The 15,470-nt window shown below is 40.7% G+C and overlaps 1 protein-coding gene across 1 annotated transcript; it reads right to left on the bottom strand.

The window, feature by feature from the left end:
* Positions 1–1,581: 1,581 nt before the first annotated feature.
* acanb (aggrecan b) lies at positions 1,582–12,946 on the bottom strand. Its single transcript, XM_026366565.1, has 18 exons — positions 12,857–12,946; positions 8,503–8,581; positions 7,876–8,259; positions 7,590–7,764; positions 7,201–7,328; positions 6,820–7,113; positions 6,482–6,688; positions 5,889–6,063; positions 5,641–5,768; positions 5,242–5,535; positions 5,043–5,153; positions 4,845–4,943; positions 3,614–4,711; positions 3,360–3,518; positions 2,675–2,757; positions 2,383–2,527; positions 2,098–2,280; positions 1,582–1,707 (listed from the first exon to the last, which is right to left on the bottom strand). Exons 2-18 carry the CDS (start codon positions 8,576–8,578, stop codon positions 1,616–1,618), a joined length of 3,831 nt encoding a protein of 1,276 aa, XP_026222350.1. The 5' UTR covers positions 8,579–8,581; positions 12,857–12,946; the 3' UTR covers positions 1,582–1,615.
* Positions 12,947–15,470: the final 2,524 nt, after the last annotated feature.

Genomic DNA, 15,470 nt, shown 5'->3' with positions numbered 1-15,470 from the left:
GATTTTAAGCTAATCTTGACCGTAAAAGGGTCATGGTCAACATTTTACAGAAGAAGCTCTTCTACTACATCGACCCTCATTAGCTCCTTTGTTGTCATTTTTTAATTTCTACTGCTTTAATTGACACATCCAAAGTTTCACCGCCAAAAAGATATCTAAGGCTTAAATGTAAAATCCACTTTTCTTCTGTCCAGCTGGATGTTAAATTAGTAATGCCCATTTGTAGCTAACTCATAGCTGCAGCTCAACAGTTAATTAAACTAACCAAACAACAAACAGGGTGATAATTAATTAGTCTCACAAGCTGTCTGCACTAAGTTAATGACAGATCCTGCTGTTCAGAGAATTGTAGTGAGAATATTTACATTTAGGAAACACTGAATCTAATAAAAGGTTTATCAGACAGTGCTAGACGAGGTCATGGATGCTTGTGAGATGTCACAAATATAAACTCTACCTGAAAATATGGATGTGCATCTTTTGAATCATTGCATGGCCCAGTAAGGTGGAATTTTGCAGTGTCCTGGAGACTCCTTAAGGCAAATACAGCCACTCAGTTCAATGAGATATTGTAGATCTTACTTGTTACTCAGTATGGTTTTCTTGTTATTTATAAGCTACATATGAACATTGGGGTGTTTTTATTTAATTTCTACTACTTAAGGTGCACCACATTACAATGTTTAGCACAGAAGTGACTGAAGACTCCAAAAAGTGCATGAGTGCTGACTATTTCAATCCAGGTCTTTCGTGGTGACTGTAATTATTTCAATCCAGGTCTTTCGTGGTGACTGTAATCACGGCACAATCACTTCAGTATGTTTGATACTGTGGTGGTGTTGTTGCACAGTGGTTCTCAAATTTGAGGATGTAATAAGATTCTTGGGATTTCTCAAAAGTTGATTCATGGTATTACAAACAAAACTTCTCCCTAGTTTTTACTCATACTTTTTTTGATTTTATGCAGTACTGAATTATTGCAAGCATCAAGGCCTCCTCGGATAATTCAAGTAAAACAAATCCTAAGGTCACCATTCTCTAAATTATATTCAAATGGGTTAGCGTGTTCTCAGTGCTGAATTTTAAGGGGGAGCTACCAAAATGCTTGAGAATCTTGTTAGAAATTGTGGCTTTTCCACTCTGAAGTTAAAAGAAAGAAAATAAATGACATGACAGATTTAAAAATGCCCTTAAAATACGTGTGTAATAATGTGTATGACTTGGGAGAATTCAGTTGCAATTCGTAACATTTTATTGCCATGTTTTGGACTTTGTGTGTCACAGTTTGACAGGTTTTATCTATGTAAAGTTGTGTGCAGTACTGGGAACTTGTTGCAGAAAATGTCATCTTGTATTTTGAGAATACTTGCAAATACTATATCACAGCTATAAATTAGACTGTATAAATACATAGAAAACTGCACCTCAGAAGGTGCATGGTGACATTCAAAGATCCAAAACATGAGTAAATTATACTATCGCTGTCTAGATGTGCTTTTGATTGGTATGTACATGGCAGGGAATGTTATCTTTTTGGTTGGGCATTTGCATTGGTGTCCATGCTTCCTAACAAAAGGGGTCCTTTGTGGCTTTCTGTTTGTCTTTTCAGTCCTCCTCAGAGCAGCTTTCTCTGGTTCTCCTGGCGGCTTACCCCTTTACTTCTTCTCCTGGGGGATCTTTTGTGTAGCCTGTTATGGTTGGCGCCAGCTGAGGGAGAAAAGGTACGCATACTGATGACATCATATAAACACGAGTAGCCAAATGACTTATAAATTACCCTGAAGTTAATGGTGTGGCTAAAGGATCCATTTCAGGAACTGCCATGGGCTCACTTCATCAGTGGGTTTTCAACTTGGGTTTTCTGTGTACAATATATTACACCTTCCACACTGACCACTGAGTTACACACACTTTATGCCTCATTTATTTTAATTATTTATTTTACACTCTCCTAGGTATTGTATAGATTTAGCATTTTGCCTGTGTTTGTCTTGTGAGTTATTACTTCATATTGTTTCTGGTATCTGGTATTGTTCAGTAGTCCTTCTCTAATATGAATTACACTTGGATGATGTCAGCATTTTCTTGCATACTCACCTTCTATACACTCCACTTGTGGCTCTTGCCACTGTCCGTTTGCCATACAATGAATTACAGGCAGGTGGCGAGCCGTGTAGCCCGCATCACACTGGTAGCGGATTGTAGAATTGATGGCGTAGTGATCCCTGCTGGTTCCCATAGGTCGGCCATTTTCTACCTTAGGAGGAACTCCACACGTGACTGAAAAAAGACACATTCATCAGTATTTTTCTAGGAACTTTCATGTAAAGGATTCTCAGAATCAGACCAGACACATATTCAAACCCAGGATGCCCACTGTACCGGGTCCAGTCTTGCAGGTGAAGGGAAGGTGGTAATTGCAGGGCACGTCATTCCACTGTCCACCTTCCTGCCAGATTATCACCACACAGTCCTCCTCAGAGATGAAGTAGTTATCTGGTTGATTTGACCTCCAGTTCTCAAAGGTCTGAGCACAGACATTATGATAAAACATTTTCAGTAAAATGACAAAAAAGCAGTCATTAAGCAAAGTTTAGTGGTGTTTTGTGCAGCAATGACCATCTAAGTACACAACTGAATAAATAATAGCCAACTAATCTCCAACCAAACTCACCAAAGGACTACCATCTGTCCAGCTGAACTCATTCTCAACATCTTTGTCACTAAGTCCAATCCACTGGTAGTCCTGACCATTGGCTGTGTTGCAAAGAAAAGAAGATTTCAGCATTACCAAAAATGAAACATGTCTTCCCTCTGACTAAAGCTAAATGTTTGGATTTTCTGTGAGACAACTGGTGTTAGTTGTTACCACTGCAGCATCAAATACAAAAAGTTCAGACAAGTTATAACAATAACAAGTTTTCACTGTTGATCTTATTTAAAAACATTAAAGTAAAGAAAGAAATGAAACTAAAGCCAAATACTAATTATGCAATTAAACTTTGAAAATGGGAACTAAGTGCAGTAACTATTGTGCTGACATAAAGACAATGCTTCAGAAACCCTGTGTCTCTGTAACGTTATATGATGTTATCTATTCTTGAAAGAAGATTTTGGACCACATCCTGGCTCAACAAGTAGCCAGGAGGAACCCAGATGAACCACTGAACCTGGGGTCCATAGGTGATGGCTTTACCAACTGAGCTGATTTCACTGACACAACCTAGGCTCAAATGTCTTCTTTTCTTTTCTAACTAATCACGACTAAAATAAAAAAAAAAAAACGCTCAAACTGAAACTAAATGAAAATCAGATGTTAAAACAAACATTGCGAGAGAGAGACCTAATCAGATACTTACAGTTAACAAACTGCTGTTCCTCTAGAGAGCTGATGCTGACCAGGTGGGCATTGATGTCCTGACAGCGTTGCTCAGCATCAGACCAGGTGAGTCTCTCCGCAAAGTGAAGGTAACAGTTGCCCATGAACTCCATCCAACCTTCAGCACAGCCGTGCACTTCTACATACACAAATTATAGACATCGAAGCACATTTGTCACAGTTCTTCATCAACGATAATTGCTAAGATATGGGACCACCAAAGTTAACACCTACCTTTAACTACTTCAGGCTGCATCACAACGGCAGGGGTTGCTAAAAACACTGATGGTGCTGTGGTTGGGCTGGTATAAGCTGTGTCTGGAGTGAATACATGAAGTGTAGATCCTTCATTGTTGTGATTTTCCTCCTTCTCAAATAAAGGTCTCAAATTATGAAAATGGGTAATGTACTCTGCGTTGGTCATTGTAGATTCAGGTGGTAGGATTACGGAACGCTTGTCAGCAATTAGTTTTTCATAAGAGTCACCACTTCCTGAAAGATGCAAGCTTTGGTCCAAAGTGCCACTGAAGTCATGGTGGATCCCGGACCCACTTCCTTGCCCACTTATCTCGACCACCCCCCGGCCTGCTGCAGGGCTGCGATCCAGTGGCTCCACAGTCACTTCCATCAACTCATCATCTGTTACGAAAATGATTTCACCGTGTTCTTGGGAAGAGTCTCCAGAGGCAGAAGCACTGCCTGACACACCAGATGAAAGACCACTTGGCGAGCCGCTGTAGAACCCTGATCCAGAGGGCTGGTATCCAGACAATTCTTGCTCACCAGACAGCTGAACTGTCAGATCAGTGCCACTGTGGTCAACAAATGAGATGCCCGAAAACCCACCAGAACCTGACCCAGACGCACTTCCCGATCCTGATGCACTTGATTCAAATGACTCGATATCGCCCTTTCCCAACTGCTGCTCAGTGGTTTCTCGGTCGGTTTTTGACACCTCCACTATCTTTCCATCCACCATGATGATCACTAAGTCTTCACCACTACCACTGATACCTCCACTTCCACTGGTGAAGCCTGATCCAGATGCACTGAAGTCAGATTGTTGTTCGTCAGTCACTTCCCCTGATCCAGAAGCACTACCAGAAGCACTGCCACTTTCTCCAGATATAAAAATGGCAGTACTTCCTTCTTCTGCTTCCTGGAGACCTCCTGAGGTAGACTGTTCTCCAGAAAAGATGTCGGCATGTCCGCTGAAGGTGATGTCTTGTCCGGAACCGGAGGTACCAACACTTGTACTAGAAAAGCCAGACTCTCCTGAGATGTCTCCGCTGGCTGAATGATCAGCTGAACCAGATCCTGAGACTTCAGGGACTACAGGGAGTGAAGGTACAGTGTGGTTTAGTGCCTTAACCAGCATTTGGTAAATATATTTAAAAACTAAAGGGGTTTAAAGTAAGTAACCCTGTAAAAGGATTAAAGCAGCACTGAACTACAGCTGTCTTACCAGGAGGAGGGGCAGCGTCGGTTATAATGGTTGTCTGTTTGATAAATTCAGTAACATTTTGACTGCTTTCTGTTTGATTGTAGAGTACTGTTGGTTCAACTAAAGGGAAAAAACACAAGGCAGCGTCATGTGAAGTTGTATAAACAGCACCAACAACCAATTAAAAATGAATAATTAAATATTTCATGCTTGTCTTACCAGTGGGAGCAAAGAACTCAGTTATAGCTGTTGTCTCATTGATAAAATCCATCGTCACTGTGGTCACATCAACACTGGTTTCATTTTCAACATGCACAGCAGGGACTTCAGCTGAAGGCAAAGTGAGATTACAAGAAAATTGTATTGGTATTGGGAAGCCGACATACTACCATTAACAATAATATAGTAATATTAGTACCTCTGAAACAGTAGGCGTCATAGCGTGAGTACTCATCAGGGAATCCTGTCTGATTGGGGTGAGTGTAGATGATCTGGACCCCGACCTGACCACCTCCACAGCGGGACCTGGGGGTTGTGATGGGGTAGCGAACGCTGCGGTCTAGTAGCCAGCCTGGACGGCAGTTGTCAAGACCCTGTTTCCAGGCGGCATACAGCTGCCCGGTGGTGGCCAAGGTGGTGTTCAGTTTCTGACAATGCTGCACAGCTTCCTCGTAGGAGAAGCTGTCGTAGTCACTGGTGAAGAATACCTCACCTGGTAGAATGAGCACACAACAGCTAAGACACAGCTGTACACAGACTGAAATACAAGTTGACAGTAAATCTAAATTCTTGTACTTGTAGTGTGCATTTTATTTACCTTGCAATCGCTCCACGTAACAAAACACATCGTAAAGTTCGTTGGCTGGTCTCAAGCCATAGGACCTGACTCCTGGAAGGTGTAGCAGATTACCGGCACACCTGTCTCTGGGTGATACTACTGGATACCTGAGCGTAACAGAGGATGATGTTACAGCATATAAAGGCTTTGTTTTGTTCAGTCTCTTCTGGAATTGGCTCTAAAATGCTGTTATTCCCTTCACTATCGTACATATTCATTTGACTCACCGGACAGTTTGGTCACGGAGCCATCCAGCGTCACATTGGTGCAGGCCTTTCTCAAAGGCGGCCTGCAGCTGCTTGGGGCTGGCAATGATGGCGCCTATACTCTTGCAGGCCTGCTGAGCCTCCAGAAAGGTCAGAGTGTAGCGACCGGTGATGGGTCGGTAGTGGAACACCACACCTGGAAGAAATACAGAGGCAGGGAAGGAAGTGTTTAGTAATCTAATTCTTACAGTAATTTATTTTTCTGTTTGCTAAACTCACAGCACTAAGTCTTATTTCCACATTTCCACAGATGCAGATTGGTGTAATTTACTGGTTGGAACATTTATCATCTGCCCGGTGGTTATGTAATTTCAGGTTAACCAGCAGTAATGTTAAAGGCTAATTAACATGGCTGCAGCCAAGAATGGGAATGAAAAGGCTGCAAAACAGCAAATTACCGAACATGTCACTGCTGAGACCTGTGTTCTGCTGCTTGAACATGTGGATGTGTTTTATTTTACTCTTATAGTGGTACCAGTTCTTCTTGTCCTCACTTCTATCAAACTATTTTAGATGCTATTCTTACAGTTTACAGTAATGTGTAACCAACTCACCTGTAGAAGCCATGGCATCATCTATTCCTGTCAGATCGAATGCAGGAGGGCCTGGCAATGGGGAGAGGATGGACACTTCTTCACCCTTGATCTCCTCACCTCCAGGTGTGGTAAGGAGAGATGGACCCACACCAGGGGCAGGGGTTATACGAATGATATCTGGGAAAGGGGTGGTTCTCCCAGGCACAACATCTTCATCCTCACCAGCTGAGTAAACAAGATTGCATGACTGACATGTTTTATAGTGTTATTAGTCACTAATAACTAATTTATACTCTCAGTTAAAGGAGCTTCCACAAAGTAAGAAAAATCACAAGAAGTCTTTCTACAGGATTTACCTTGGAAGCAGATGGCATCATAGCGAGAGTCTGGGTAGGGGTACCCTGTCTGGTTGGGGAACAAGTAGACAGTCCTCACTCCCAGAAGCCCCCCTCCACACTGGGGCCTGGCAATGTTGATGGGGTAGCGTACGCTCCTGTCTGCCAGCCAGCCAGCATCACACACATCCATGCCAGCCTTCCAGGCCAAGTAAAGCTCTCCAGTGGTGGCAAGCCGGGCACCGAGTTTGGTGCATTGATCTCCTGCTTCGTAGAAAGTGAACTTCTCTACAGACATGGAGTAAAAGACTCTGCCTGGGAGGAGATACATGAAGGACAACATGAAGACAAACACATTTACATGACAGTGCAGTGGAGATGTTTCAGGTGAATCTACAGTACCTGATAGTTTCTCAGCAAAACAGTACACATCATAGGTCTCATTGACATCCCTCACTCCGTAGGTTCTCACGCCTGGGAAGTTCTCCTTGTCTCCATAGCAACGCTCCCTTGGTTCATGGATGGGGTACCTTAACAGATCAAGAAACACAGACTTAGGTAGCAACAACATAAATAATGATTTAGTTTAGAGTTAGAAAAGACACTAAAACACAAAAAGCCTTTCCAGATTGGTGAAGGCTGCATCTGACAATTTTTGTAACTTGAATTATTATTTTCAAGCCTTTTCTCCTGCCTTCGAATTATTATTTGATCATGCCTCTCAAGCCTTTTCTCCTGCCTTCAGTGTGTTAGCTTGACCTTTCCTTGATGACTGGATGGATGAAACGTACCTAACAGTTTGATCAGAGAGCCATCCAGCGTCACATTGGTGGTATCCATCATCGTAGGCAGCTTGGAGCTGGGCAGGAGTGGCGATGGTGGCGCTGTTTTGGAGGCAGGCAGCCTTGGCCTTCTCAAATGTCAGGGTGTAGCGGGAGGAGATGGCTCGATAGTGGAACACAATACCTGTGAGATACAAAAAGTGAGTAGAGACAGTTTGGGTTTGTAATAAGATCATCCTGCTAACTGTGGGGAGTGATGAAACATCATCATCTGATTTTTATAATTGTAACATACCCTGAACCTGGATGTCCACAGAGTCGTAGTTATCCTCGATACCGTGCAGTACCTCGCAGCGGTAGGTGCCAGAATCTTTGGACCTCAGCTCTGTTATCTCAATTGTGGCATCAGTGGGCACCAGAGGGTAGTTGACCATCGTCACTCTGTCCAAATACTCTGTCTCCACATTAAACTTTCCCTCTGATGCCACCAGGATGGTTGTGACATTTTCCTTGGTGACATAGCTCCATTTGATGCGATGTGATACTGGGGAGATAGTTGGGGCTAGAGAGTCGTTGAAGGTGTTGTCCTGGAAGTAGCATGGTACCACTACCTTGCCTCCTAGCAGAGGTCGGAGGGGAGTCTCCAAAGGGATGCTAACACGTAACGTACCATCCAAGTCTGTGAAAGATATAGGTCATATTTAACTTGATAGTCTTTTTATTTGGTAATAAGGACACAACCTCATGTACAGTGCTAGAAAATAGGTACGTTTCTGCAAGTGTCTGCAGATAAGCTAATAAAAGCACAAAGGCTGACTTGGCTTCCTCATTCAAGTATTTACAACAGACATGTAATTTATTTATTTACATACTGATGATGAAGAAAAGACTCGATTTAAGAAAACTTCAGCATGTCCCTTACCATCTTGTTTTTCTAATGATATTGTTGCCGAGATGAGGGGCAAGGACACACACAGCAGAAGCAAGAGGGTCATCATTACCTAAAAAATATCCAAAGACACCAATGGAATCAATTAAGACAAAAGACAAGCTGTGGTTAAAGCTGCTTAAAACCATTGTGACTGCAATTGTTTTAGGGATGTATAGTATGTGAAATACAATATGTAAATAATACAATATAATTTCTAGCTTCCCCTGAATGAATAGTGATTTAATTGTTATGATAATTACGTGGTTTATAGAGTTTCATCTATTTCTGTATCCTACTGTGTTTTCCCACAATTCATATTCCATGTTATCCAGAATATACAGCACATTTCTTTACTGTGTCACCATCATTAGCTAAAATAGAAATAGGAAGTCAGGAGTCCAGTATCATTTGAAAATACCATACATGCTCGCTGAGGAATGAAAGCCGCACAGCCTCTGGGCACAGGAAATGTTTTTAGTACTAAGATAAGTGAAGGCACAGAGACGGAGAGAAGTATAAGTATGATGTATTCCTTAAAAACACTTTTACATCTGTTACAAACTAATGAAGTAATAAATGTTAAAGTGAACCTTTTTTACTTTCAGTGGTTTCTGTTGGCGTGTGTTTGTGAGCACAGTCTGAGGTGATTTACCCTTTGTCAGAATATTTAACGTCTGCATGCCTGAAAACAATGATCTGTTCTTGTCAAATACTTTACACGTCAATATAATAGGATGCGTCCTACATTATATAACATGTGGCTCGCTCTGTGACTTTCACAGTGAATGGAGTTGAGATTTCTTGCCAACAACAGTAAAACCTGCTTTGGAATTTAAAGCTTTTTGTCCATTTTTAGACATGTGAGCTGTGCGTCTCGAGGGACTCGGGTCAGTCACTCCACAACTTTGGTCCACACTGAAATATTCTCACAACCATTGGATAAACTGCTGTGCAGTTAGGCTAAGTTAAAAATACCCACATGGTGTATGAATCCTCACAATACTGATAATTCACTGATCTTTTTTTTTAGTATTATCTTAAAATCAAAACCTCATCTGCACAGTGCTTTAGTTTGTAAGTCCTGTGTAGCCTCACCGAGTTGTTAATGTCAACTTTTACAGTACTTATTTTAGTCTGCTGCTTTTTCAAATGCACTTTCTACACATTTTCATTCCACTTAAAGGCCAGTAATATCCCAGAGGATTTGCTAAAAGAAAATTAAGATGTAAGTCATTTAGTTGCTATGGTTCGTTCACTTTTTATGTAACAAGACTAAGTTTGATCATAAATATAATTTAATATCAGCAGCTGGAAACTTCAGTCCAAAAATACCAATTTCAATATCACAACCCCACTTCTGTCAAAGCCACATTACCGCACTGCTTATTTATTCTCTCAACTTTCCACTGCTGTGACGTGATGTGCAGCACACGCCAACACTGGGACCGTTGCGAGTCCAAACTGAACCTTCATTGTGCTGCGTTCACAAGCCCCAGGACTGCTGCAGAACGCTACCGGTTCATTCCAAACAGCCACAAAGACACATTTACAACCAATAAACCTAAAGCTCACAGAGAGTTTGCAGAGGCTGAACTTGGTAACCTGATGGTAAAAGGCCAAAGGAGGAGAGAGGCAGGTTCAGCTGACTCAGCATTAAAACAACAAAATACATACATGTAATTTAACACACGTCTATTGAATAACTCAAATTCTATTTCCATGGCATATTTTGTACAGGGTAATGAAACAATTTGGTCTTTACCCTTAGTAAGCACACGGGTAGACATGGTATAAAGGCATGTTGATTATGCAGTGTGTGTGTGTGTGTGTGTTGGCTGCTTGCATTCTCAGAGTTCCACAAATCCACAGTATACATTAGCGTAGGACTAATATTTGCGCTGCTGCCTAAGCTCTGTCTCAGAGTGAATCTTGGCTCAGTTTGAACAGAAACACAAAATTTCACACAGGATGTGCAGACAGATGGAGAAATCCACCCTGGAATAATTACACATGTTCATGATGCTCAGTCCTGAAACCTCGTTGTGATAACTCCCTGATTTGGAAGGCGTTAATGGCTTCTGCCTTTTTCCAACTTTTCTGCTTTATTCTCACACTACTCATTATTTTCATATACATTTTCTGGACTTGTTGGGCTTATTTATATTTCCTAGTTTTCCTAGTACAAATATAAAAATGAGATGTGTAAAAATATGCCTTTGCTTTTTTTTTCTCCAGTGAAGAAATTGGCATCTCTGAAGCTTTAATGGTTTTCTGTCTTTCTTTACAGATAAGAGTTAAAAGTTGTCTTTAAGTGATGCACACTTTGCTTAAAAGTTAAACTCTACTGAACTGCACCAATTATTCATAAAGTCCTGCTGTCTATGTTGACGTCCAATCACAACCGTAAGTGATGCTGATTGTAGTCAGGTACAGAGGTCAGAGGTTAAACTAGAAACTGCAGTAAAATGCAACTTTTCAGTTTAGTGTCAAGTTATTATTTTAGTGATAATGGGTTCAAATACAATATGTATGTATGAATGGAAAGGGAAGTCATAATACTATATTTCCTACGTATTATTTAACATCACAGTTAAGGTGGGCCTCCCAAAAATACATAGACATAATCAGCCATCAATCAAACTCACACAGCAGAAACCCTTCACCTATTTCTTTAATGAAGCCAATCAAATCTCACCTTTATTCTACTTATTCACTGAGCAGATCCTCTGGTCTCTTCATGCATTATTTATTTATTATGTATTATGTTAAGCTTTGGCCATTTCATAATATGCATCAGCATTTGAGAGCAAGCAGCACCAGGGCAGGTCAAGCCAATCAGCCCTGTCTCCACAGTATGCCTATTCAGTCAGTGGGGTGGCTGCTGCTCCTGTGTTCGGCTGCTGTGGTATGTTCCGCTCCTGGCTGAGGTGGAGGGCCAAAAAGACCCTGGTCTGTTCCAGCAACGGACAGGGGCAGGGCTTTGTGGGGTGTAATCTTGCCAAGGTAAACACAAGGAGGGCATCCAGGGTAGGCTCACCACCTCCCCCTTCCAACCCTCTAGCAGCTGAACAGAGTCGACATTGATATGCATGCGCACACACTGACAAACACAGACTCACACTCATAGATCACTAAGGGTATGTGTGGGAGCACACGTCCTATACCCAGCGCTACAGAACGCATGGCAATGTGTATTCCTGTGTCACTACATTGAAGTGCACACAGAGTTGCTTGTACAGTGAGATGATTGAAGGGGAAAGAGTTATATGCTTATTGCATTAGTACATGTCAGCATACTCAGCAATCTACGATCACAGACATGTTCGAGGAGCATGTGCACATTGATCGGTTAAAGGTGTTAAAAATTTGGAAAAGCATAAAGATAGCAGCTTTAACTGAACCCATTGTGTCTTGTATGTATTGTTTTCTCATTTCTCATTTACAGTTCACAACATGTACCCACACTGCCTTGTGTTACTATAGAAACAGGATGTAATTTTACAGAGCAGTGCCACATATTGAAGTAAGTGGTGTTGTTTTCCAAATAATCAAACCCTGTTTTCTGCATTTACATCTTCACCAGTTAGAATTTTAAATTCTGAAGCACATGACTTGAAGCTTTTTAAATATTTCAATTTTAAACTCAAAGTCTGGTTCTAGTTTTATCAGACTTTGGTAAAAAAAAAAAAAGGTAATTGTATAATGACACAATTAAGAATCAAGAGGGCAAATTTTGATATGTAAATTATTATGATCATGTTGAGCTCCGTTGTAGAGATAACAGGGAAGACAGTGGCACAATTAGCACCGGCATTAATTGGTCACTAATATGGTAATAAGATATAAGCAAATCAGAGACATGTTAAATTTCATAATTCAACTCCATCCAAAGTATATAAATTTGATTAATATACATATTTTAAAAAATTAACCATTTTCCAACCCCTATTTAACTGATTATACATTTCAAATCATCATTGACATAAACTTGTCCCAACAAATATTTAAAATCTTGTACACATCAATGACATTAACTAGCTGTGTTAAAATTCAGACACCGTACCAGATTTCCAGCACAATGACAAAAAGTCATTAGTGAGTTAACAGTTGCTTCTTTTCGTTTTATTATCTGTTTTGTCAAATTTGATTTCTGCTGTAATATGTTTCACTTTCCAAAGAACCCAAATGCAAAAAGAAACTTCCAGAAGTTACCTGTAACTTGACATCTGTGTACCTGATTCAATACCTTTCCTCCAGGCAGAGGATGAAGAAGCACAAAAGTATCCCCTAAAACCCCTTCAAAATATTCCTTGTAGGGGACTCCAGTGGTGAGTTTTTAACGTACCGTTGATGCTCAAAAGCTCCCGGTGCCAGCGACTCCAGGGGCCTCTTGCTCCTGCCTGTGTAGGAGAGCAGAAAGAAGCTTTATTCAAACTCCACCACACATTTAGATGTTGGAAAGAGACAGGGAGAGGGAGGGAATGAGAGGGAGGGAGAGAGAAAAAAGATGTGGTCCTCTCCTGCCAGTTGGTGAGGTCATACGAACAGCATTGAATATCAAAACTGAAACACTGAATCAGAAAAAACGGAGAGACAATAGGAAGGATATTTACTCCTGAACAGAAGTAAGCAATGATATCTGCACATTCTCATACTCACAATTAAATGAGGGTGAATTTGATTATGAGGCTTTACAGGTTTTACCATGGATAGAAGTCTATGTACACTATACAGGAGATGTGTGTTATTAATAATTTCTGTATGAAATAACAGTTTGAATCTGTACTGATGGGCGCCCCCTTTTTTGAATTAGTGCCCCTTGGGAACCTCTTTGCACGTCCCTCTAACTATGATTATATTATATGACAAACTCAGTGTTGACTCACGAACGGGGGGCTGACACATTAACAGCCAGGTCAAATGTTTCCGACTGTGGGTGCATGTAGATTCAAGTTGGTGCTGGAGGCAGAAGCTCAGGCCTCGTCAGAGTGTGTGTTTTTTCATTAGTCATACTAGAGGTGTAGAGTTAATAACTAGTGGATAGAGAAAGCATACTTGTACTGAACTAATTAAATAAATAGTCTGGTGCAATAGATAATTTAACAATATCCTGTTAGTTGCTTGACCAGTTCTCAATGTTGTAATAGAACACATTTGTTACTGGTATCATATATAGTCACAGAACAAATTCAGTTTTCTGCCTTAAATGCTCCATCACGCTGAAACATTTAAAGTTTCAATGTGCAGCATCAAAGAAACGAGGTATCATATATTAAAGCAATTTAATGCAAGCTGAAGTCAAACTGGAACTACTGCCTTGTGGGTGTTTGCCTCCTCCAACCATCCATCAGCCAAGTTATACTTCATATTCATGTCTGTCCAAACTCAGACGCAGTTCCTCCACGAGTCCAAGTGGACGTTTGCACCAGTTGTAATGAAACTCTCTCAAGTTATTCTCAAATAGTGTTCAAGTGAACAATTGGGCCAATTTAGAAGAAAATTCCCTTAAGAACTGGACAGGTGTGAAAGTGGAAATCAGGTTTATTTATGTAAGTAATTGTCTGAACATGTGTTTGTCTGTGCATGTCTGCTGGTGTCTGTGTGCATTCAGTGTGAAGTTAAACATGCTAATGTTGTCCTGAGGTTGAGGGAAGGCGTGTTTCCTGTTCGTCTCTATTCAGAGGTTTAAATACCGACTCTGTACTACCTGCACTCACTGACACACACTTACCATCATGTCTTCAAAGAAAAGGTCATGTACAGACATTAGCTGCTGATTTACTCTGATTGTGGTTGTTTATTTCCACACTCAGTGTTTGTTCAGCAGCTGCACGTGAAACAGAAACATCAGCTTTACTCACCAGGTGCTGCTGGGTAACATCACAGAAGATTTCTGTATCACACCACCTCAAAAACAGTCAAACTTAAATTAGCAATGAGAAAACCAATATATTTGCATCAGTATAAAGAGAGTGTTCATTCAATGAGGTGGCATTTACAGTTCTGCTACATGGAAAATCTCTCTAATAACCACACAACCAGGCAGGAGTTGATGTTTAGGTTTGTCTTACTCAAGGTGAAGACAGCCAAATTTCTAGTGAGTCAAACGCTACAACTGTTCCATGAAAGACAAACTGAATGCCAGACAAAGGAAAGCATTTGGGCGTTTTTTACAGGGCAGTAGACATTTTTTCCATTTTCATAAATTGTGGATTAACTACTGTGTCACTGAAACAAAGAGAGTTATTTATCACAAAAATTTAACCATCCCCAGACTTTCCATCACCTCACATTTATAAATCTAGATGACCTTTCAGCCATGTGTGAATGCCCATTTATTTGTTTTTTTGTTGAATATGTTTGAGTTTAAATGAAAAGATGAGACAAACTCAGAACTTCAGCTTGTATTTGGATATATTAGATAAAAGAGGACATACGTAACGTGTCAGAAGAGAAAATGTACTGGAACATGTGACTCACAGGTGTTTCTTGTTACCCAGAGGTGTCCTGTGAGACTAATTGTTAAAACAATAAATACTTCTAAATGACTATTCTTGGTTTTAGCCTGCAGCAAAATTGCTGTAAATCACAGTTTTGTGTAAAGAATAAACTGTTTATTGAATACACTGCTATTACAAACCTAAATCATCAAGTGGGGCAGCAACCATCCTTTTATTTCTGAATTGGGAAGTGAAGGAATCATCAGTGTTTGTATAAGTGAGTCCTCTTCTCGGATTGAGAATCAGTCCGTCCAGGCCTCTAGAAATAAATCAGTTAAGACTTTGTACTGTAGGCGCACACATGACTGTCCCTATTGCTCAATAGCATCAGGTTTAAGACGTAATGGAGGCTAAGATTAGAGTTGGTGAACATAAAATTTGAAATGAAATGTGAATTGGACATGAATGGTAATGTCTTTAATCAAGTTTTCCACCCTGTGCATCAATGTTAGACTACAA

This window comes from Anabas testudineus, chromosome 6 (assembly GCF_900324465.2).
Source record: "Anabas testudineus chromosome 6, fAnaTes1.2, whole genome shotgun sequence".
Lineage (NCBI taxonomy): Eukaryota > Metazoa > Chordata > Actinopteri > Anabantiformes > Anabantidae > Anabas > Anabas testudineus.
This window is presented reverse-complemented; position numbering and strand designations above follow the sequence as displayed.

Bases quoted from the DNA above. Each gene is read 5' to 3' on its own strand.
- acanb (XM_026366565.1), bottom strand. From the start codon at position 8,578: ATGATGACCCTCTTGCTTCTGCTGTGTGTGTCCTTGCCCCTCATCTCG. The intron at 6,064-6,481 runs GTGAGTTGGTTA...TATTTCTTCCAG, and splicing joins TGATGCCATGGCTTCTACAG to GTGTGGTGTTCCACTACCGA. The intron at 2,528-2,674 runs GTGAGTTTGGTT...GTCTGTGCTCAG, and splicing joins GGACAGATGGTAGTCCTTTG to ACCTTTGAGAACTGGAGGTC.